This window comes from Ambystoma mexicanum, chromosome 6p (genome assembly GCF_040938575.1).
Source record: "Ambystoma mexicanum isolate Mex_15411 chromosome 6p, UKY_AmexF1_1, whole genome shotgun sequence".
NCBI classification, from domain to species: Eukaryota; Metazoa; Chordata; class Amphibia; order Caudata; family Ambystomatidae; genus Ambystoma; species Ambystoma mexicanum.
This window is the reverse complement of record NC_090935.1, coordinates 545,588,638-545,614,001: the sequence shown is the minus strand read 5'-3', so window position 1 is coordinate 545,614,001 and position 25,364 is coordinate 545,588,638. Positions and strand designations below refer to the sequence as shown.

Genomic DNA, 25,364 nt, shown 5'->3' with positions numbered 1-25,364 from the left:
AAAGAGAGCTGGGTGTCATCCGCATAACACTGAAAGTTGAAGCAGAAAGTAGCGATGCGGTTGGCGAGAGATGCCAGGTATTGGTTGAACAGCCAGGGAGAGAGGTTAGACCCCAGGGGAAACACCAAATAGAGAGAGAAATAAAAGACAGGAAAGACCACAGTTGGACTTGAGAGGGTCACTCCGTGAGAAAGGAGGTCAACCAGGCGAGGGCCTAATCGGTGATACCCAGGTTATCACAGAAACGTTTAAGCAGGATGACATGGTTGAGCGTGTCAAAAGCAGAGGCTAGATCGAGGAGAATGAGGACATAAGGGAGATTAGATTCAAGATTGGAGAGCAGGTCTTCACGGGTGTTAAGGAGAGCAGTTTCCGTTCTTCTGGAAGCTCTGAAGCCAGACTGGTGGTCGTGGACGCAACCAACAGATTCAAGAGGTTGCCCAGGAAAGGAGTGATGGAGATAGGGCGATAGTTAGCCGGAGAGGAAGGATACACTTCAAGCAGACATCTGATAGCCTGTATCCCAAGTGCTATCTCTTAGCAAACTGTTTTCCAAAAGTCATTACCAGGGTCGGGCTGGGGCCTACATTTGGCCCAAGAATTAAAAAGTGGGTCACAGTCGCTGTCAGTTTGTTCCTTTGCGACAGACTGTTTGAGTAGTACCCAGCGAAAAGTTTTTTACAAAAAATGTTGTGCAAATTATTATAAAAATATGTGTTTTGTAGCACTGGTCAAAACTGCTAGCTCCACAGTGACTGACCCATTTGACCCAAAAAAGATAGCCCACACTAGCATGTTCTCCCTGCAGTTCGGGAATTGCCATGTTGCCCTATAAGCCGATCCGGGCATGGTCATTACATATGCTAGGGGCAAGGGGGCATGCAAGGATTGGTATGACACCCGAGAAAAAGGGAGGTATGGCTTCTTTCACATTTAATATCTGCATTGGTTATTTGTTTCTAAGAAGTGTTGCTTGGAGCTAAAGCATGGCAGCCCAAATCCTGCCTGCCTGCCACTGAGAGCTCTGTTAGTGTTTGTGAATTACCCAGTCATGCAGCATGGCAGGCCACTATTACAAAAGTATCTAATTAAAATGCATATTGCAGGCCGCAAAATGGAAACAGCTGGAAAATGGTGAGATTACCTGGGCATACAACAGCAGTGCCTTGCAAATGCCTATCGCATAACAGGTATCAATCAAGTGGCTTAAGGCACACTTGTCTAAGGTATTTTATTACACTAGTAGTACACAGCTGCAATTAAGCCATTAACTCACAGCAGACTGCTTAGAAATAAAATGGACACACCAACGTTTGATTGATAGAGCTAGCTTTAAGAGATTCCGGGAGGATTTATTTTGGGCAGATAGCTGCAGGTAGTGGGTGAGAATGTCCATAGGGATTAGCTGGACATGTGAAAGTCAATGAGTGTGTAAGTAACCAAACAACACCCACAAGCTGTACATCACTCCTCAAACCATAGCCCTGCTAGCTGTACTCTGATGCAATCGTTTCAGTTTATAAGTGGCGCTTATTCACCACTTCATAGCCAAATTAAAAAGAGGCTTGTTTAAATACATGGAACCAGGGTTCTGTACATGGTACAAACAACCAGGAGGCTACTAACGTTATATATCAATCCTTTACTAACCCTCACATGAACACAGTTATTAAACTCGTGTGTGTGTGTGTGTGTGTGTGTGTGTGTGTGTGTGTGTGTGTGTGTGTGTGTGTGTGTGTGTGTGTGTGTGTGTGTGTGTGTGTGTGTGTGTGTGTGTGTGTGTGTGTGTGTGTGTGTGTGTGTGTGTGTGTGTGTGTGTGTGTGTGTGTGTGTGTGTGTGTGTGTGTGTGTGTGTGTGTGTGTGTGTGTGTGTGTGTGTGTGTGTGCGCGCGCATGTACTACTAAACAGCCCGTCTGCTGAGGATGAACATGGTTCAAATAACCTGTGCTATAGAATGTCTTCCACTCAGCAGAGTCTACAACCACGTTTTAGCTCACTACACCCTTCACAGTGGAGAAATATCAATTTGCATATCGGTCTGGTCCCACCTACAAGGGCAGTCCAGCACAGAAATGCAAGCAATCCTACTCTGAACAAGAGTACCATCAGCAACCGCTGACACGTGTTTCAGCATTGTTGGGCCTCCACAGTGAGGTGAAGCATAGCCACTCTAAAGCCCAGTGAGCAAGGGATCCAAGTCTGTATCACCCTTGATTGTCCCTTCTTGAAACCGTAAATCCCAAAACATTTATGCAGATGTCTGGGAGCCCCTCCACCAAGAACAAACATGGCCAAATAACCTGTTCTATGGGTAGTGTGAGAAGCCAGAAGGTGTCTTACGCACTAGTCCCCGGAGATCTGTTATCTAGGTGGCCAGGACACGGCCATCGCTTTTAGATCCAGTTCCTAGGGGTGGACTAATAAGGGAGGATTACCTGGATGAGGGGTCTTCAGGGAGTGGGACACCGGATGGTGAGATGCGGTATCCCCTTCCCTTTACCCCATCCTACCACATAGGATATTTAGGAACTCAACCCCCTGCCTCCTTTTACAACACAAACACTTTCTCACGGACAGCCCGCTATGAGAGAAAACATACCTGACATGTCCCAATACAATGGTCAGACGAGGTCAGGAAATTACTGACCAACACACACACCTGACTTCCATTACACTTCCTCACACGGATAAAAGGCGGAGCATGAGAGCAACAGGTCCAAGATGGCAGTTTAAGGAGAGAAGAAAGACAGCAAGACAGATGAGGGTCGCAAGGAGGGAAATCCCTTGATTTTTTCGACAAGGAACCGTCACTTTCGTGAAACCTCAAGAATGGAAAGCGTAAGACCAGGAAACCAAGCTGAAGAATCCTGCATTGTGTCAGAGGTATCCGGTGCATTCCTAATCATGGCAGGGAGAATCGGCAGCTGCTGTTTTACTGTCTTTGGCACCAAGAACAAAGCAATACCACAGCAAAATCAACACAGCAGGTGAGTTGGGGAGACCAATACAAGATCGGTCTGTGTTGAAGCCAAGGTTGCAAGCAGCAACATTGTATGGCCAGTGCTGGAACAAAGATTGTTTGAAGCGTGTGTGATAACCAATGTGAGTAAAGTTGAGTGGCAAATGAGTGATTGAACTTTGAAACCAAGATACAATACATTTGACAGAGTGGTCCGGCACTGCGTGTGTGGTCATTCGAAGGTCTCTGTAAGGTGTCCATCTGGGAGGTGGCAAAAATGAAAAAGAGGTAAAGAATTGTGAATCGAAGTGGTCCTGCGATGGGTCAAGCAAAGTCCTGTGCACAATCAAAAGTCTTCGATGTTGATACAGTCAAGAAAGTTTATGACAAAGTAGATAAGGTTGGTCCGAGCCCGGCAGAGGTAGAAAGCTTTGTGTTAAAATAAGTTTGTGTTAAAGGAGATAAATTGGTCTGAGCCCGGCGGAGGGAGACTGATTGGAGATTTTGTGTCAAAGTGGATCCAAGCCCGGTGAAAGGGGATCCTTAGTGAACAGTGAATAATCAAATAAATTGGATAAATGAAAATCCTGAGGGGGATCTGAGGTGAATAGGAACTTCATTGCTTGTTTGTTGCATCCGGCCACCTGAAAGAAGAGACTTTGAAGGGCAAAGAGACTTTGGCACAGAAGGACATGATGTTGATGTTTTGAACTGCACCCTTGTGCTAGAGAAGCCAGAGACTGTGCTAAGCTCGAGTCTGCCGCTTTGACCTGTCATGAAAACATGGAGAAGGGAATCCTTCTGCTTGAATATCCTGACATATGATTTCTTGAACACTTTTCTTTTACATATCATTGTTTCCCCAACTATATGTATTTAGAGGTAAGGATTGGCAATAGGTTTATTAATATAGGCCCTTTTATTTTGACAAGACACCACTAGGACTGGGTGCTCTTCTTATCAGTGCGTGGTGGTGGCATGAGTTATGGTTGCATAGCTTACCATAACTGGTGAATTTGTTTGGTTGTTTGATTTTACCTTGCAACCATAACGTCCCTTTGATGTTTTTTTTTCCAATGAATTCCATAGGTTATAAGTGCAACATGAACATAACGTCCCTTTAAAAGTTCTTTCAGTGAATAATTCCTCTTTTAACATATATGAAAGAACTAGAAACCTACTTTTACAAACACATTTTTTTCAGTGCATACTGACTTGCTGACTTGAGTCGTTTTTAGTAGCACATGCTCGGGATGCCAGTCATGATTGAATTGCCTAGGGCATACTGCTTGATCATTGCCCCAGCCTCACCAAACAACCTTCATTATCCACTGCACCTAGAATGCATCCTAATTCAGTGTACACTATACTCCCATAATGTGACCAGTGACCAGTGCTCATGGATTTCAGCCATGGCCAGTCTCCACAATCCATGTGGCACGGGCTTCGGCCATGCCACATTCCCCAATAAGCAAATCAGAGTGGACATTTGTCCTTGCCGAGGGCCAGGCCCATTTCCCAGACACCAAAGTTATATCACTATTTTTGTAGTTACATTTTTACACTTAAAATAAAACACAGGACATATTTGTAAAAGCATGCTTTCAATACCTTGCTGATGCTCCTCGTGCCTGTTTGCTGCACTCCCGTCCAGCACTTCGGGCTGTAGCCAAGAGCAGAATTTGTTTTCCCATTCAAACCTATCCTGATTTCAAAAACCTTACCACATATCTGGTCCCTGGTGGCCATGCCCACTTTAACTACATTGCCGGTCCCTGGTGGCCATGCCCAATGGCCAGATTAGCCCGGGCATGTCCATGCCCTGGACAATCTGTCCACTAGCCATGGCCACAGGCTATACCTCAGCCACCAAAGGTACATCACTATTTTCTGTACCTACATTATGACACTTTAAAAAAAATAAAGTACCGGCACATTTGGGAAACCATGCTTTGAATGGATTGTGTTCTCCCATGTATTCCTCATCTTTGACACTTGTTGGCCAACTTCAGCTGCTTCAGAAAAGACTTTCGGCAGAAGGCACTGTGCGTCGTTGGCATCGAGTCGATGTTCCTCAAAGGCATCCGTTGAGGATGATGTAATCAAAGACATAAATAGCACATGCAGCGCCCGTTGGCCTCAGTTCCATTTTACTGCGATAGCTTAGAGCAAAATTTGGCATGCCTCATCTTGTGATGTCTTTGTTACAATCACCTTTAACGATAATGTCTTCATCATCGACACCGTTGACACTGAAGTCCAGTTTTCAAGAAGTGTCAGGATTGTGGGTCAGAAATGTCACTCACTGACCCGCACCGTATCTGTTGGTGGTGCCTCGGTGCAGACCACGACACCTCTGACTGTTCGAAATGTCAGTCCATGACGGGAAAAGCCTTGAAGGAACAGAAGGGGAAAGTGAAGGTAGGAAAAATCCCAAGAAAATCCCCTACCCGTTTCGTGAAACTCTCCTCGGAGGAAGAAGGCCAAGCGATCCAGGTCGAGGAGTGGTTCACACCACTCTTCTTTGTCCTCGAAGTAAGCAAAGAGAAGGCACTGTAGGTCGCCTTCGTCGTCTTTGTTGTTGGATGCTTCCCCCGATAGGGTTGCTTGCCCTACTAAGAAGTCCACTCTTGCCGAGTGGGAAGCCTTCAGGGCTGAAATGCTAATGATTTTTGACAAACATATAAGCCATTCTTCTACCGTCCCTTCGAAAGAAGCCAGAAAGGAAAGGTCTTGTCCGAAAACCTGCGTGCCCTCGAGCCCGGGAAAAAGGCCTGATCCACATTGTGAGACTACGAGGCCTCAATCTGATGTTTCATCGAAGGATCATACGAGACACAAGGAAAAGTCGAGGTCGTCGACGCCACCGACACATTTGACACCGGGAGCACCTTCGACGCCTGCCAGGCCCTTAATGTCAACATCGACACCGAAGCCTTCGACACCATCCGCTCCATACTTGCCAGCTGTTGCATCAGTGCCAAGCACCCCTCCTAAGTCGGCACCAATAAAGAAAGCATTGACAACTTTGATGATGTTGAAGCCGACTATTACAAAACCAGACAAAATATATGCTCCACTACCAAAAAATGATTTCTTTAAATCTCTTACTTCAATTTTTGAAGAAGAGAAGCGTTCAGAGGATGATGAAGTCCCATTTTGTTTACTGTACGGTACACCCAATGTACCAGAGAGTTTTATTTCTAAAGTGTCCAAAATGAGGGACCTGTCTGACAACTTGCAAACAGCAAGTGTGGTAGATACCTCGCCAGAACGTGAATTTGGAAAGCCAGAGGCTGGGGAGCATGCAGATGTATCCTACAGGCAGCTCATGTCAAAAGTGGTGGAATACATGGGTTGGAGCAGGCCTCCATTGCCTTATGAGCAGGATGACCTCACTGACATTCTGGACAAGGGTCTACAATCTGATCTATTTTGCCTTTTCAAATGGCATTGTAGAAAAGGGTGGCTGGGAACTGGGAGACTAAAAAAATACTGCCCTTCAAGTATTGACCCCGACTACCTGTCAAACACCCCACTCTGGAGAGTCTGGTGGTGCAGGCAGCTACTGCTACTTCCAAACAAGCAGCCTACCCAACCATCTCTTCTGATAGGGATGACAAACACGTAGATGGATGGGCGAGGACGGTATTTTCTGCATGGAGCATGGCAATAAAATCTGCCAACTCCACATGTGCCCTCGCAACGTTTTCATATATTCTATGGGATTATATTTCTATGGCAGCAGAGCACATTCCCAAAGGGGATGAAAGAGATGGCTTCTTAGCTATTGTTAGAGACAGCAAAGAGGCCATGAGTGAGTCTCTTCAATCAGGTTTTTTTTTTTTTATAAAACTTTTTTATTAGGTATTTATAGCATAAGCAAAACAACCAAAAACAAAGGAAAAAAGGCAACTGCAGCAGTTGGGATCATCTCGACAAGTCGTACATTAGCATTAGGTCATATATCACCATTCACGTATATCTCGACCTTGACCCATTTGGCATGTGTAGAGAGATACATCACCCGTGTCCATTTACTTTAGGGCCCTCCCTCCTCCCAGACCCCCCATATTTTGGAAGCTTTTCTGGGGCAGCCTCTTGCATTATAAATTTGTCATTCGATCATAGCACATGTGTCCATGTCCAGTACCCATTGCTCCAGCGTCGGTGTCTCCGGGACACCCCATTTTTGTGCAATGTTGCGCTTCATCAGGGCGGTTGCCGTGTTCAATAGGAGTTCTTCCTACTTGTTGAAGTCACCATCTCTCGGTGTACCCAGGATTAACACTTTTGGGTCCAGTTCTATCGTGCTAGAGAGTGCCCTGGCTAGTTCCCGACAGCAGGTCTCCCAGAAGGTTTGGATGCGGGGGCATGCCCACAGTATGTGAAAGAAGGTTCCTTCCTCTTCCCCGCATCTAAGACAGTTCGGGTTCGTAGCTCTATTCCAGCCAAACAGTGCAGTTCTAGGGTAGTACACCCTGTGCAGAATTTTCAGCTGCACCAGTCTGAGTCTAGAGGAGATGGCCACCTCCCGTGGGTGCATTAGTGCTCGAGTCCAGTCCTCAGGATCGATATCCCCTACATCACTTTCCCATTTGGCCTTTAAACTCGTCAATTCAGGAGTAGCAAAGGATGTGATGGCGTTATAAAGGATGGATGTGCATTTGGTGGGGATGTATTCAGGCAATATATTTCGTTCTATGGGTGTGTAATCCGGGACATTGTCATCCATCGGTATGTGGATTCGCAGGGCATGGGACATTTGCATGTGGTGGTACCTCTCGATGTCTGGGAGTTCAAATGTACGGTGCAGTTCCTCAAACGGGGCCAGGTTCCCGTCTTTCAGGACATACCCCACTCTGAGAATCCCGGCCCTCACCCAGCATGGCCATGGCCGAAATCTTGCAATCTCCCGCAGGTTGGCGCTTTGCCATAGGGGTTGTGCCGCCGTTATTTTGTTTCCCCACCCCACAAACGTGTGTACATTCCTCCAAATGGTGGTGATGTGTGCCTTCGTTGTTGGCGGGGAAGTTCTCGGGGGGGCTTGATACAGTAAGTGTATTGGATCAGTGTCATGCAAGGTCCCCATGTCAGCTCTAATATGGGGTAGTTCCCGATCTCCGTGCAGTAGGTCATTCACCACCACTAACTGTGAGGCCCAGTAATAGGTGTGAAGACGGGGCACTCCTATCCCACCCTCCCAGACCGACCTCTGAAGTGTAGCCAGGGCTATGCGTGGCTGCCCTCCCCCCCATAGAAGCTCTCTGAGAAGGGTCTCCACCCAATCGAATTCAGATTTTGGGATCTGCAATGGGGGGTTTTGAAGGATGTAGAGGAATCGCGGGAGGGCCATCATTTTAAAAAGTGCAGCTCTGCCCATGAGAGTCAGAGGGAGAAGCTTCCAATGATGGACGTCATTGGAGAAGCGGTCAGTGATTGGTTGGAGATTGTGTACAGCATAATTGGTAGGATTTGTTGTTATCCAGATCCCGAGATATCGGAAGCCAGATTGCTCCGTGCGGTATGGGCATTCCCGAGGGTTAGTCTGTCCTCCCCCCTTCACTGGGAAGAAAACGGATTTCTTGCAGTTGATCCTTAGGCCACTGAATTCCCCGTATCGAACGAGCATCTGAGTCACAATGGGGCAGGTCCGGGCGGGTTCTCCCAGATATACCAGTAGGTCATCCGCATACAGGGAGACTCGGTCTTCGTGTCCCTCCGGCCATCTAAATCCCGTCCAGGATGCACTCCGGCAGAGCCATTTGGCCAGCGGCTCAATCGCGAGGGCGAAGAGAAGGGGGGAGAAGGGGCACCCCTGTCTCGTGCCTCTGCCCAAGTGGAAGGTTCGAGAGGTCCACCCGTTCACCCTGACCTCCGCCTGGATGTTTGTGTACAGTAGCTTCACCCATCCCAGGAACCCTTCGCCAAACCCCATGCGTTCCATAATCTCCCAGAGGCTATCCTAATGGACCGAGTCGAAGGCCTTCTCAAAGTCGATTGCCAGAAGGGCAAGCGAGCTGTCAATGATTGGACCCCGTTCTAGTGCTAAGTGGAGCCTACGCAAATTCATTCGGGTTGACTTGTGTGGCATAAAGCCACACTGGTCCGGGTGTATCAAAGTGTCAGCGACCGGTTGTAGCCTATTGGCTAGAAGCCTAGCAAGGACTTTGGCTTCGCCATTGATCAATGAGATTGGCCTGTAGGAGGCACAATCATCCTGGGGCTTATCAGGTTTAGGGATGACCACTATAGTCGCCTTGCACAGGTCTGGCGGGAGGGCACCTTGTTCCCGAGCATACAGTAGCATTTAATGGAGGGAAGGGGTTATGTTATCCCCGCCCAGCTTCTGCCAGGTTTTGACTGGGAACCCATTGGGGCCGGGAGTTTTCCCTGTCTGCAATTGTGCTAGTGCTTCGGCTATTTCGGTCTCTGAAAGATCAGAGTCCAGGTTTGCCCTCTGTTCTGCTGACAAAGTTGGGAGTGGTATGTCATCCAGAAGGGATGGGTCCAGTGTTGAGGTTGGGGCCTGGTATAGTGCCTCATAGAATTGGGCAAAGGCCTCTGCTATCTCTGCATCCGACTGGCACCTCACCCCCTGCGGAGTGACAATCTTCCAGACACAGCATTGTCCCTCATCCCTTCTCTCCAACCAAGCCAGCATTCTGCCTGCCTTGTCCCCGTGCTCGTAAATTCTTGCTCTAGAGTCCCAGTGGGCTTGTTTAGCATTGTCTAATAATAAGTTCCGGAGGCGCTCAGTGGCTCGTTTGAGGGACAGTTGGGTCTGGGGGGATGGGTCAAGGATATGTTCGTTCTCCCTTTGGGTCAGTTCTCCCTCCGCCCTCGTTATGTCCTGGAGTCTCTCCTTCCGTTTATTCGCTACCCAGGAGATTAGCGTGCCTCGTAGGACCGCCTTGTAGGCTTCCCAAACCACTACCGGGTCCTGTTCTCCATTGTCGTTAAGCTCGAAGTACTCGGTGGAGACTTCAGCCAGATGATCCACTAACTCGGGGAAGCCCAGGTAGTAATTGTTTAGTCTCCATGTTCTGGGGGGAGACGCTTTCTGTATGCGGATTTCTACAATTAGGGGTGAGTGGTCCGAGACGCCTCGGGGGAGTAGGTCAGCCGACAGTGCCATAAAAAGGTTCATGTGCGGGAGGAAGAGATAATCGATCCTAGAGAGGGAGCCGTGGGCTCCGGAATGAAAGGAGTACCCCCTGGTATCCGGGTGCAGCTCTCGCCATACGTCACAGAGACCCAAGGCAGACGCGAAGTTAAACAGCCTCGTGGGAGTATCCGGATTACGTTGTCTAAAATGGGTGCGGTCGGTGGTGTTGCACATGACGTCATTAAAATCACCCCCCAGAAACCATTTATGCGGTTGATGTTTGCCTATTAGGACAGTCAATTATGTATAAGAATGAGAGTGCCCCTAGATCCCGTTGTGTATCCCGCATGGAAGGCAGTCCTATAATTAGTGCGTTGGAAGAGGGAGCAGTTTGATCCCACTAGGTGCGTTTCTGATAGTAGGGCCACGTCGGGGGAGTGTCTGCTGAGTACCTGCTTAATCAGGCGCCTTTTTATCACAGAGCCCATCCCATTTACATTCCATGTGAGCACCTTGAGGGATTTGAGGCGTTCATCCGGGGTCGACTGGGATTGAGTGGGTGCCATCTAACACTCTAGTTAGAGGGTTGAGCGGGTGTGCTGCGCGGAAAGTGTCCTCGTCTGTGATGATGTGATGTGGTGTATGCCATAGGTGGTGATCATTTTGCTGTCTGGAAAGATTGCTGCCTTGTCTAGCCTTGAACCATAACCACCCCCGGAGCATGCAAGAGTGTACTGCTCCCGGGGTAACAAGAAACTTTTCCCAACTTTCCCTTCCCTCCCCCACTCCATACTCCACCCCAACACGAAGTACCTGTAGCCCTAACATCGCTGACACTCAAAAGAAATAGAGCGTTAGCTTAACAAACCCTTGATCAAACTAAGCCAAAGAAGTTGGGGGCGGTGCCGTAACTTTTCCCCAAGTGCGATGGCGGTATGCCTCCGCAAGCCGCATAATGTGAGGCATAAACGCCATGCTCCAGTTTCTGTAGCATCACTCTACACATTTCGAATGTTCAGTTCCGCATCTGCCCGTGGGGTCTGGTTCTTCGTCGGGGGGCCAACCGGTGTCAGTCCCCCTCCTCCGGCCGGTTCGGTGAGGGTGGTTGGTCCGGCATCGGACGTTGGTCCGCTGGTGGTCTAGGATTTCTGCCCCTGTTGGTTCGAGGTGCCGACCAGTCCCCCTCGATGTGCTGCTCCGCCCATCGCCAGTCTTCCTTAGGATCGGTAAAATGGACCGGTGTGCCATTATGATAAATTTTAAGTTGGGCAAGAAAGAGTAGGCCGTTTTTGACTCCTAGCACTTGGAGTTGTTTTTTGAGCTTTTCGAAGGATTGCCTCGCCTTCTGCACGTCTCTCGTGTAGTCTGGGAAAAAGGCTATCTTGGAGCTATTGTAGGTGATAGTGCCTTTGGTTCGTGCAAGGTGGAGCAGTGTGTCGTGGTCGCGGTAGTTTAGCAGCTTTCCTATCACCGTTCGTGGCGGAGCGCCGGGGACTGGTCTGCCCGTGGGTATTCGATGTGCCCTTTCTATGGAAAAGAATTTGGAAAAGGATTGCTGGTCGAACAGGTCCATCAGCAACTGCTCCAGGAAAAGCTCCATACAAGGACCCTCGGCTTTCTCGGGAATGCCGAGGATTCGAATGTTATTGCGCCTGGATCAACCACCCTCTCCCTCCTCCACTCTAGCCTCCAGGATCTTGAGTTTGGTGGATACTCCTTGGAGTTGTTGTTGCACAGCCTGTCCACCGTGTTGGAGATTCGCTGTTCCGCTTCTCCGGTTCGTGCCGATAGCTTCTGCAGGTCGTGTCAGAGGAGGGATACATCGAGGCTTATTCCGTCCATCTTCTGCTCCATGGATGAGCGGGAGTCCGCAATAGCTGCCATGACGTCCCTTAAGGAGAGCGCAGGCTTAGGGCCCACCTCTTCTGAAGGTGACGGTTGGAGTTCGCTGGATTGTGATGGGGGGATCGTATACTGCTCGATCCTGTTTTGCCCAGTGGGCCTCCTGGTTTTGTCCTTCCCCATATTTGTCGCAAGGCCCTGCGGGCGTGTTTCTATGTCCAGAGCCCTGTCCGGTTGCTCGAGGGGTTGACTTCCCAGGGTTATTGCCCAGCTCGATATGCCGTAGATGGCCCTGTGATATTGACAGGGAGCCGCTTCGTTCCGTGGTGGAGGTGGGGAAGGGGGGGATTCCGGCAGAGTGGAGCTTTCTTTACTGCGGGGCAGCAAGTGATAGTAGGTCCCAGGCCCTGGTATCAAATTTGTGTGCTTGGCTGTGTTGGACTGCCCGCTCCGCTTGCAGGCGTCGTTGGTCCGCACTGGTAGTTTAGCGGACTTGGCCAGGTGGTTCTTTTGATACCCCACTCTGGAGGCCGAGTGTCTGCTTGAGTGAGGCCAGAGGGGGGGGTTCCTGGTGTTGAGTTCTGTCCCCAGTGATTCGCCCCGTACGGCGGTAGGTCACCCCACCGTCTGCTGCATGGATCAGTGGCGGTAGTTCAGCCTGGAGGGAGGTGTTCCCGCTATGTCCTCGCTCTCCCCCCGTTGCCAGTGTTCACCCAGCGACAATGTGGTTACCTTGTGTGGGGGTCAGGCGGTTAGGAGCTGCCAGTAGTTTGTTGACTGGAGGTCGGTGTGAGTGAGTTGCAGGCACTTTTACCCAAGCCACCCTTTACCATCTTCCACAAGGATAGGGTTGTTTTAAGGGCCAAACCTGGTTCTACCTTCTTTCTATCCCCACCTCATCCAGGTAAGGAGGAGAGACTACATAGGTTAGACCCTCGGAGAGTGTTAAAATTTTACATTTCAAGAATGTCTTAATTGCGAATTGATGACCAACTCTTCATCGGATATACAGGACACAAGCTAGGTCAGGCTGTTACCAAACAGACCTTGTCTAGATGGATAATTCTGGAAATATCAGAATGTTACAGGCTGCAGGAAAAGACCCTCCTGAAGGTTTATGAACTCATTCCACCAGGGGCATGGCTTCATCTACAACCCTTCAAAGGGGTGCAGAAACATTTGTGAAGCGGCAACGTGGTCTTCCATCCACACGTTCACTAAGCATCATTGCCTGGATGCTTCCCTTGGTCAGGATGGTACTTTTGGCAAAGCAGTCCTTCACTCTGTCCATGAAAATGTATGAATCACAATTCTACTCCCTCCTCCAAAACTAATACTGTTTTGGGAGTCTGTCAAAGATGAGGAATACGTGGGAGGACCCAATCCATTCGAAGAACAAATTACTTACCCCTGGTAACATTCTTTTAACTGGATGTTCCTCCCACATATTCCTCATCATCCTCACATCCTACCCCTCAGTAGGATTTCCTGTGCTATTACAGCTTCTGTTCCTTCAAGGCTGAGTACAGTCACTCCTGTGTTTACGGGTATCTCTGCTACAAGCGAAGGAAAAACAGAACTGAGGCCAACGGGCGCTGCACATGCTATATATGCCTTCGATGACATCATCCTTGACGGAGGCCTTCGAGGGACATCGACTCAACGCCATCGACGCACAGCGCCCCATGCCAAAAATGTTTTCCGAAGCATCTGCAACTGGACAACAAGTGTCAAAGATGAGGAATACGTGAGAGGAACATCCAGTCGATTACCAGGGGTACCTTTCCGGCCCTTGCCAATGCTCCTCGCAAAAGTTTTCTTCAAGAGTTTTATTTGTGAAAAGTGTCAAAATGTAGGTTCAAAAAAATAGTATTATAATTTTAGCCCCCACTTAACAAAATCCATTCAAGCTTTGCACAAACATTCAAAGTTGGGTCTATAATCTTTTTGCAAACATTTTTGCAGATTTGTCAAATAGCACCAAAGTTATAAGCCACCAAATATGTTAAGACCCCCCTCTAACATTGGCCCCTCTTTCCGAAATCCCATAAAACCTTCAATGTTGGGTCAAAACTCTTCTTGCAAACTTGTATGCGGATTCATCAAACGGCCCAAATTTATAAGCCATTCAAACATTTTGGGACCCGTCTCTAATTTTGCCCCCTTTGTCGAAAAAAGGCACCAAACTTTCAAAAAGGATTGAAAGTTGGGTCTACAATTATTTCATGCAGCTTTATTGAATGGCGCCAAAGTTGTAATGCATCCAAAAACTACTTTTCACCAAACCTGCTTGGATGTCCTTGAACATTTATCAATGTCGCGAACATCACAGCAATGTCCCCGAACATCTGATATGTTGTCAGACTTCAGAGAAGAAAAAATGCCTGATTTTGGGCTTTTTCTGTCCATATGCCACCCCATCCTCACCACCCCTCACCTCCCCAGAGATTGTTTCATTAGTTTAAGTGTAATGTTGTCTTCTGTAATGTTTTTACTGCGATGTCCGCGGACTAAGGGCTCAGTTCATGAATCCAACATTCAGTCCGTTTCAAAGATTTTTACATCAACTCATGTTTTTAATTGTCTAATCAGCGGGTGCATACGATGTCCGCGAAAATTATGCAGCATTCTGAGGCGTCCGTGAACACCGAATCTGAATGTGAGTCAACCGACTAAACCCAGATATCACACAATTTTTTTACTTGCATTTTGGGCATTGCAGATCCAAATGCGGCCTTCACATCAAAGAGTTTAAAAAAGAAAAGCAATTACAGAGCGTCTCCACTCGTTTCCTCATCACCTGCAAAACAGTCATGTGACCGTTTCGTGAAGGATGGTAAAACCTGTCAAATATAATGACCTCCATATTGGAGTGGTCAAAACCCTATGAATGAGGTAGGTTAGAAGGAAAAGTGCTTGAATATATTGTGCAAAAACTTCACTTTGCACTGTTAATGGCTACCGTGATGATAGCACGATCGTAGAGACACTTTTTTTTAAACTCTTTGATGTGAATGCCGCATTTGGATTTTAAAGGTCTGAGGAAGCCTGAGCATTCAGGCGGAACGCGTGACTTTCTTCCACCCGTGGGGTAAGTGCTTTGTGCAACCTTACGTCTGTCACAGGGATGAATGACTTCACCCCTGTTTTTGTAATGTGCTGTATTATGCAATAATAAATATGACATTTTAAAATAGCTAGGTCTTGTGTGCTGGTGTACTTTTGTAAATACCCACTGGGTGGTTTTTTGAAGTGCTACAACCACGTAGGGGTTTGTGTTTTTCTTCATGTTTTACGAATTTGGCTAAATTCGTTTTTCCAGCACCAGCCACATTATGAGGTAGAGCGCCATTTTTTAGCTAAACTGGTTTGTTCTCATATATATATACATATATATATATATATATATATATATATGTATATATATATATATATATATATATATATATATATATACACATATATATATACACATATATATGTCATTCAATCTGCCTACATGTTTATTTATTTGCTTCACAAAAGTACAATGGTATAGAAGACATTAGTAAAAAATAAATAAATCAAAAGCAGTGCACAATAATGTAAGTGCAAAAGTGCTAACGGGCAAAGTCAAGGAATACCAAACCCAGCAAATGATAACTTAGGGATGGTTTTAAACAACATAAGTGTGTGAATGATGACAGGAAGAGCATTCCATAACGTTCAGCTAGGGGTAAGAAAGAACGAAATAGGAATACAGCATGTGCAGAGTGATGATAAAGTAAAAAGGCTTGGGAGGCAGAGCAGAGATTCTGGGAAGACTAAATAAAGATGATGAGTCTGATATGTAGACAGTGGAAAGAGCACAGATAGAAAGTGAAAATCAATCCATAAGTAAAAGGAAGCTACTGAAATACTGAAACATGCGGAGTAATGTGAAAGGGAAAACGAAACCCAAAGATCATTCAAAGAAAAAGTAGTAGAACAGTACAATACCACACCCAGCTTTTAATATTCTGTCGGTTAGTAAAACTCAGCTGTAATAGCTTATGTCGATTGATAGTGCGTTTGTACATACACAGGCGGATATACTTTTGACTAAAACATCCATGTATCACACTGCCATGGTTTATGCCTATGGAAATGTGTTTAATGAAATGATTTTCCTCTGTGACATTTGTCCGATTTTTCAGAGCCATAATCTCCTAAGGTAGCTTAACCTGAGGTTGGTGTGGGTCACTTCCCATTTACGAATAGATTTTTTATAAAAATTTCATTTGAACTTTTTGAACTTAATCATAGCCATGTTGCGTTTCATGGCATTGAAAATATAGCGATCACACGATTTTTCTGAGTCTATGTGGAACTCACTACGTGTTGTAATGCTGCTCGCCCAGCCTATAACGAAGCCTCTTTGAATGAAACATTGTATGCACTAAGGAACTTTTTTCTGGTACCTTAACACGAGACTACAGAAAAGTAAAAACGTGTTCACAACTGGGCAAGAAGCGATATACAGCAAAATGCATGAACTAAATGGGAAGTATTTCAAAAGTAACAATCAACAGATTGATCTGCGGGTAATATGTTAAATTAGGTCTTTTGACTAGGTTACCAAACCCATAGCCAAAACCTAGAATGAGCCTTGGGATTTTTCAGAACAGTTATGGCTTTGAAAGGTTGGGTACTCCATTGTTGCAATGGCGCGTTTGCCCGCACAACCTAGTGCTGGAAACATTTATTTTATTTGCCCCAGAAAAATCTATTCATCTTTGTTTCTGGCTCATTCTCCTCTCTCTAGTCTCCATGTTCCCTGGTTTGTTTAATCCCATTCAACATTGGCATTTAGCTGTTTGCCATATCCCCAACGTCCTTTCTTTCTGCATCCGCCAATCCTAGAGCTTCTTTTTTTCTGCCCCTAGTTTCTCAATTCCCAATTTGCCCCATTTCCCTATTCCTTGATTAAACAAGAGGAAAGAAAACATATTTTTCTGGTGCAAATAACACTTATTCTGTTTTATTAGGATTACTTGTGAGACAGGCTCCAATCATCCACCACCCATTTACTTAGTGCCCCCTTCTCCATTTTTCTCCCCTCTCTCTTTTACTCTTTCTCTCTTCTGACTTGCCACCTGTCTCTCACCTTTACGGTCTTTCCCTTTCTGTATCTTCTTGTAAAAGGAATGCATCTCACTGGCTTTGGTTCCCATAGTATTTTATATTGTGGAATTAAACATTTTCCAGCATAAACTTTGATATCTATCTCTGATGTTTCACAAACCAGCCTCATATGGGTTAGGAAGTGTTACAACATAGGGTGTTTGCTACTGATGCAAATAGAATGGCATGCAAGCTATGTAGCTGTGTTCTCTAACGGTTTATTGAGAGGCCACCTTCAACACAGGGAGTTCCTTCCCTCCTCAATATCGGTGTCACACAATAAATGGTTTAATGTTAGTTCTTTTTCCAGCCCTATTTTAGCCTCATATCATGCCCCTTGGGTGCCTCCCATTGAGCTACCAATGAGCCAGAACCAGGCTATTTACAGGAAATATATGTTTTTATTTGAATTATAGGTAATAGAAATCACACTAAACTACCCACGCCACCTTCTTTGTGGCACGAAATTAACCCCTTGTTACACAAAAAATCACACTAATTAATTGGGAAAACACAAATCACAGTACTTTATCCCAATTTCAATTCAAGAAATAATTAGCACTGGTTAGTGAACAAACTCAGTTACAAATGTAGTGCTGTGCAATTTCGTTTAGTTTTACAAATGTATGCAAATGCATATGGCAATTATTATTTCACCTACACTTCTGCCTTAAAATAAGCACAGAGGGATTTACCAGTTTGTTTTTCAGACCTCCCTTCCTACTTTGGTATGTTTTGGTAAGTCGGACAGAAAAATTGGGATTATTGAAGAATTTTGGGTTTCAGACCTCCCTCCACTTAAAGGCCTGTTTTGGGGAAGCTGGTAGTTTAGGGATATTTTTTAGTTTCGGAACAAAGACACCCCTCGTCCTAAAGAGGTTGCGGCCAATAGGACAAATGGGATCACCCAATTGAATTAGTATATAGTTTTCAGGGCACACAGGGAATGAGCTTTGTTAATTTCATATTTTAACAATAATCACCCTGTGGTGTTCTGCCAAGGAGAATTAATTACATTTTTATAGTCAAATAGGCTAAGGATCTACACAGCCCCCCTTAACTCCCAACCAGCTATAAAGGGAAATTATTTAGGGCCAACAGATCCCCCCACCTTTTGGTTGCAAAGGGTTCAATTCTACTTACATAGAAAATCTCTGTTTAAAGTTCAGGAAAGCCAGCTGCATGTCAGGACCCTCAGGAAGGACAGGGCAGGGGTCTGGTCACTCCACTTCCAAGGATGGTCCCCAGCTTTTCACCATAGAGTCCAGTCAGCTTTTTGAGGCCTCCCTAGCAATATACAGCTCCACCCAGATGCAATCTCATTTGGTGATTCCTTGCAGCTCTCTCCCTTTCTCATAGTGCATCCACTTTATTTAGCAGTGATGACACCTTCAAGTTTACAATCTTGGAAGTACCCTGCAAGAGTTGTCACAAATAAGATTGGACAGTTACCTTTCTCTCGACTCCCTAATCCATCCCCTCTCTAAGGATTGGCTTAGGAGTCTGGAGCAGACATATGCAGCTTACCATTTGCAATCCCCATTTGTTCTCATGTCACATTTTGGCCAAAACGAGTTATGTGTCAAAATCTTTGTGATTTACTAGTAAATGACATAATATATATATTTACCGATTCTGCTAATCAGGGGGAAATGTAATAAAACAACATTCGGGTCCGTACCACGTTGCACGGCCGTTTGGCAGCTTTTAGCTGTTTTTACAAAAAAAATAATCATTAGGAACATGCAATTTATTCCCAACATTCCTAATTTTAGCCTCCACCCATTCGCCAATTCTCAAATTTTGACATTTTCAGATCAGCCAAAAACACATTTTAGATGACCATTACAGATCCCTGAGTCGCAGGTGGATGAATTTTATATCACCAGAATCACCTGGAAATTACCCGAATGATGAAACATACATGGCATCAGTGCGAATTGCGGTTGCTTAGAATAAAGCTGAAGTTATAATAGTGCTTTTAAATTAATAGTAAATCATTTGGTTAATTCAAATACGAGCTCTGCTTCCTACAAGCCTTTTGTCTATCTCTGCCAGTGTGTTTATTAGTCTCTTTGTTGTTTGAGTTTTAGGGCGCAGATCATAAATGGGGATGCATTTGCTACACAGCGATCCCTCACTGCAGACATCTGATATTCTGTCTTCTTATTTGAAGGGGACTACCTTTTGATCTAAAAGGCTTCTATTTTCCTGCATTTATTTCATTACAGAGTTCAGCCTTGATTATAGCCCCTGTGTTCACACCTCCCCCCTATATTCCAGACATGCACCAGCCAGAGCATTTTGCCTGCTCAGAACTGCTCCTAGAGACAGCAGGACTAGGTATACCTGATTTTCGACATCCTTAGCCGGACACACTTTATTGCAGTTGTAAATAGCTGGGGAGATGTAAAAGCCAGGCTTTCAGTGGGTTAGTTCTTTGTGAAGTTTGCCCACCTGCAAGCCAAAGGGGTCTGCTTTGGGCCTTAATGAAATCTTCATGTGACCCATAGAACAACATTTTTCTTTTCCCTTGTTGCTGGTATGTTGCACGTGAAGCATAATATATATTACATCTTGTCTACACGCACCATGCCTTTTCCCTGACATCATTGTGTTGGCTGGGGAACATTTTTCTCATGTCTTGCTTTAACTTCCAAACACACATGCAAAGCCATTCTGGTGTCAGTGTTTAAAAATCTTGTTTTTCATGTGAAATGGACCTTTGAATTTCTTCTGCCTTTGTGAATTAAAACGCTGCTTTTCCTTTGGTAATGGCAGGTAGGCCTTTTTCACATGGCCCTTCAGTTCTGTTGGTTTGGGGACCTTTGATTACACCCCACAGTTCTTTGACCCGGTCACTAGAGAAAGGTGGTTAGCGTCTCTTACTTCATAAAATGATTATATTGTATAAGCAGCAAACACCACAGAAGCGGAGCACTCACTTAAAGAAAATGGGTGTCACTGGGAGGTGTACTGCCACATCATCCACAATACATAGTGCTTGTGGGTGGCACTAGGACCTGGGCGTCCATGGCCACTGCAATACAAAGGGCTTGTGGAGGACAGATATAGATGGCCACATCCTCTGCAGTTAAAAGGTTAAACTTGGTAAGACAAGGGTTGGACAAAATTCATCGCATTGCCCCAAGATGTCTCGTAGAAAGCTGTGGCCCTTCACTGGGCTGGACATTTTCAGATTTGCTCCAGTTTATGTAGAATGTGTGCCTGACAGAGGCAGAGATCTTCTCTTCCCCAAAACCACCTGTCATTCATATGTCATCTCAGACTTCACCACTTGACATTAAATTATATCAAAACCTAATTATCGTTACCTCTATCATATGAGGAACAACTCCATTGTCTCTAGAGACCATTCTCTTTCTACAGGAGGAAGAAACGGATCTATGACATCTCATTGCAAGTGAACTTGCCTGCCTCCCTCCCAATTTATAGCAGCCATGGCATTGCAAGCCAACTCATCAACATTGCTTTTTTTGGCCATATCACCTCATGCCATATCATCGAATTTTGGTATTTGTTTTTCCCCCTTTTTGTAAGTTATCTTCCTTCTTTATTGCAATGCATGGGAAAATCCATTATCCCCCTTTTAATCCTATCGATTGCACCATCCCCTTTAGCTCCCTGTTTTGTTAATCTTTTCTTCTTCATACTTGCCGCTATTTGTATACCCTTTTCCATCTAACTTTTTAATATCTACCTTTCCACAATTCCTCAAAACTCTTTTGGAGTCTCTTTTCTACCGTTTTCTTTTTTTATTTCACTGAGTTTTCCATTGAAACCAATCAGTGCTATTTCGATGAGTGGGTGTTGCAAGCTAGCTGGAAGTTCTTGAGGCTCTCTGAAATGGTTTCAATATGTTTGCCAAGTTAAAATGGATGGATTCTGGAAAAAGAGCCCTTCAACATGAGGCTTCCTTTGTTTCCCCTCTAAAATGTCTCATTTGCAATGAGTTGATATTTTGAAGCATCTGGATCGTAAGAGAAAGCAAATGTTCCCTAACCATCTAGCATGGGGTCTCTTAATCCACTGGAGCATCAATTCTAAAATGCGTTTGTTATCTCATTCCGGGTGTGTTCAGTCAGAACAAAAGGGGGAAGCATGAAGGCAGTATCAAATTAAAAAGGAACTCAGGGTCACAAAGATAGAACATACTTGCACACTTCCCAGTGCTGTTCGTCCGATGTAAAGCAGATTGCCTGGTTCCTCTCATGGCCTGTAAACTTTCTTAACAAGTTCTCAATATGAAGATTCTAACAGGCAAGGTGAATATGTTTTTCTTTTTATCGTAGCATAAGCAAAGCTTGTATTCCAAAACTGGCAAATATCTGCCATTTCTTAGAAAATTAGATACACATAAGACTACATGATTGATTTTGTTAGTATTCTTCTTCACGAATTTGCCAATTGTTATTGAATGAGAATGACCTGCAGTTTGCAATAGGATGTCTTCCCAGACTTTTTATAATCATTCCCTGTGTTGCTTCTTTCTTTACCAGAATGCAAGGATGTGAACAAAGTGGCCTACTGCCCACTGGTGCTGAAGTTCAAGTTCTGCAGTCGTGCATACTTCCGGCAGATGTGTTGTAAGACCTGCCAAGGACACTGAGCCACACCAAGTGAGAAACAGCCCTGTTGTTCCATTGTGGAGCAGGTCCACAAACGACAGCAGCACAAAGGAAGGGGATTAATGTCCTTGCACATGCTTTACCCTGTGGATAACGCAACCACTGCTCAGCCGCAGCTGACAGGATTTCAATATTATTTTAACTTCTGTGAAGTGGGATTTATTCATCCAAAGTGCTGGACACAGTAAAAGGAGGGCATGCCAAATTGGAACATTGCAAACGAGACGTATAGAAGAGCTTACCGCGGAACCATTGGTTTCCTTCGCGTGAATACATTAGCTTGCCTACCCTCCTTGGACCATTGGAATAATTGTTATTATGGAATTAGCAATGACACTGAATCCATTTGTATTTAAAAATGTTTAAGATGTAGCTGTTGCAACTTTGGAAGTGAAGTGTACAAAAAACAAGTTATAGTTAAAAAATAATATTAACTATTTTATATCACTTAACGGTACCACAATTTAAATTATAAAACGGGCTTTAACATGTTATTTAAGGAGCTATTGTAAATCAGACATACAGGAAATGTGTATTTGTTCATTCAAGCCAATTTACTAAGGATTGTTCCACGTTTTCTTGAACTGCTGTGAGCCACAGTCAGAGCTAGCCAATCCGGAATATGGAAGGGTTAAGGGCTTGTACTGCATCTGTTATTGCACATACACATGGACTGAAGATATGGCATCCTGATCTGAAGGGAAGTGACAGAGGACTTTTTAGATTGGAGAAGGAAAGTTTGCCCTCACAAATGAAGAGCATTCATATGGTCCTGAAGAACCCACGTTGAGTAGCTGAAACCCATGTTGCTATCAGGCTGGACAGGTTGCGAGAAGGGCTGCAGGGTGCTGCTCTAGCTCATGTTTGTTTACATCACTTCCCACGGAGTGTCTCTCGCCTTTACTGTGGCCTAAGCTACATTCCCTCGTCCTTACTCCTTTGTCAACCCCTGATGCAGTTCAAAGTGAAATATCACCAACCACCATTCTGTTTCCGAGTTAACTACGCTGTCAAATTCCCTGTGACTCTTCCCTGTGCTGAGAGGCAATCCGTTTTCTGAGTCCATGCATGTTCTGTATGATGTGTGTGTGTGTGTGAGCGTGTGTGTATGCACCCACATGCACATGTCTTGTGAGCAACAAAACATTGACAAAAGTTACTACCAAAGAATTTAAGAAAAATATGTAAGGTGACTTTAGGTCGTGTACTGCTGACTGAACACCTACTCAACATATTTTTGTTAGCAATCTGCAACGCATGGACATTTGACAACAAGAGTACTAGGGCAAGCCAAATTCCAGAGCCCACAAAGAGGACGCTGCTGCCACCGACCAACCCGCATGGAAAAGGAGAACTCAGCAAATAGAAAAACCAAGTGTAGTTGCAGATGCACGTCTGACATTGTCCAGCAGTTAGCAGTGTGCTGCCTACTCTTTTTGCGTCCAAATGCGCTTACGGTGCTGTAAGGCAGATGTGTAATTCTTGTAAAAGACCGGTGGCTTCAAATGGCACATTTGAACATTAAACTTACCATGGCAAGAATAACCTCTTAATTTGTAAATGGCTGTAATATCTGAAAACCCTGTTTTAGAAGAAAGCTAGCAATGTAGATGTGTTTTATTAACTACTTGTCGAGATGTGTTTTATTAACTACGTGTTGTTACTGAGTTCCAATCGGAGAAAGAGAGGGAATTGTATAAGTGTACTTTTTAACAGACAGTATGAATAGTTTGCATGAAATAATGTAGTTCGGCCTGAAAGTCGTATATTCAGGTTCCTGTTTCCTACTATCTCTCGATGCTACGGTCAGGAGGTCCAAACATGCGACCCAAATGGCTGATGCAAGTGTAAGATATGTGGATGGACCTGACTCTCTCTTTCGAGCTTGGTCCTGTACATCTGACTTGCTATCACCTCTTACCAATGGAATGCATTCTTGGAAGTCGCGACGTCGCTCCCTCTCAGCTTACTTGTGGCGCAGCTCGAAACAACACATTTGCGATGACATCTGCTGCATCTCGGTGCTGGCGTGATCCATGCCTCGACTGTGAAAGAAAAACAGAAAGGTGCTGCTGCGGTATTTGCAGAACTTGAGCCCTTCTCAGATTACATGCCATGGCAAGTCTGTATTTATTGAGAAATGTTCATTTGAACGCTTTAATTGATGTAATCAAAAAGAAATCAGAAACATAAACCAGTTTACCTCGCTTAGGCTACACATTGTGTAGCAAGATGCCACCAGCATACGCCCTCCCCCTCATTGGTGCTACAAGACTGGGGAGGCAATGTCTGCTCTGCATTGTAAAACGGCACAGATGTTGGATTTAACAGGAACGCCCCGGAACATCGATATATTGGGCCTCATTCCAAGTGTGGCGGTCTGAAAACAAGGGTGCCGGTAAGCTTACTGGCAACCTTTTTTCCGGACTGCCACACTACGAGTCTGCCCGCAGGGGCCTATGCGCCTGGCAGGGTAGACCTGCCGGGCGCAATAGCCCCTGCAGGCAGACTTTTCACAGAAGCACCTGCACAGTTATAAACGGTTCCAGTGCTTCCATCTCCCCACTCCCATGGAGTCCCACAGGAATGAGGAGTTACCAAGCCCGCCACCTGACTTCCCACGCTGCTGGGACTTGTAAAGTCCCGGTGGCATCAGGAAGTCAGGCAGCGGATTCGGTTTTACCGGGTAGGCGGCAACCCGCTGGTGGTACCAGCGGGTTACTGCTGACCTCGAATTGAGGCCCATTGTCTCGTTTAAAAGAGCATGAGTGTTTGCATGGCCCTGCTGAAGGCTTCTGAACGAGACTCGAACAAAAGTGTTATACACAACCCTTCTCGAAAATCCAATTTTCTCGCTCCAGAAAATGTTTTAAAAAATATTACTTTATTCTATGACATAGTACATTGCTGCTGCTACATCGTAGCCACTTACAGATAATAATCTAAGCTAAATATGTTTTTGTAGTCGTATTCCAAACCCTAAAGAAAGAAAGCAAAACTCTAAATTATTTGTACACATTGTACAAGAATTGGCTGTTCAACACATAATTGTGTTTTTTGTGGATCCTGGTGCTCATTAATTCAGACCCTGTCCGTGAATTACCCTAAGTGGTGCAGCCACTCTCAGACAGGTCTATTCTATCATGCATTTTGGTGATTTTGTGAATGTTACATAGGTACCCTTAACAATACCCAACAAAATGACTTTTGTATCTTTTGTGATTTGTTGCTTATTATTTTATACTCGAGTATTAATGTGGTACACTCTTACTAAAACAATTTCTTGACTTTTGTAAATTATATTCTAATTTATTGCCATATTTCCAGACACTTGTTTTGCTCCATTGCTCCTGCTTGTATTGAAAACAAGATTTGTAACTTTTGATGCAGTGAAATTTCACACCAGTCACAGATGAGTTTTTTCTTCAACGTAGATTACTTTGTGAAATAAAACTGCAGATTTTAAGAAGGATTGCAGTGGTCTCTTCCCTGTGATGCAAGTTGCAAATATTATCCATCGTTTCTTCCTTTAGACATAAGACATGCATCATTGTGTCTAGTAATGAAAACTAGTGACAAATAGCCTTGTTTTCATCCAGAAACTCATTGTGGTAATACTTTTTCTATAGCAGTAAATAAAGAATTAAGCCATGTTGGTAGAAT

The 25,364-nt window shown here is 45.0% G+C and overlaps 1 protein-coding gene across 1 annotated transcript in view; it reads left to right on the top strand.

The window, feature by feature from the left end:
• The window catches only part of ADAMTS6 (ADAM metallopeptidase with thrombospondin type 1 motif 6), a 2,426,739-nt gene extending 2,401,565 nt beyond the window's left edge, over positions 1-25,174 (top strand). The window contains exon 25 of the mRNA XM_069627350.1: positions 21,573-25,174. Coding sequence (XP_069483451.1) covers positions 21,573-21,682 — 110 coding nt within the window. The 3' untranslated portion in view covers positions 21,683-25,174. The remainder of the gene's footprint in view (positions 1-21,572) is intronic.
• Positions 25,175-25,364: the final 190 nt, after the last annotated feature.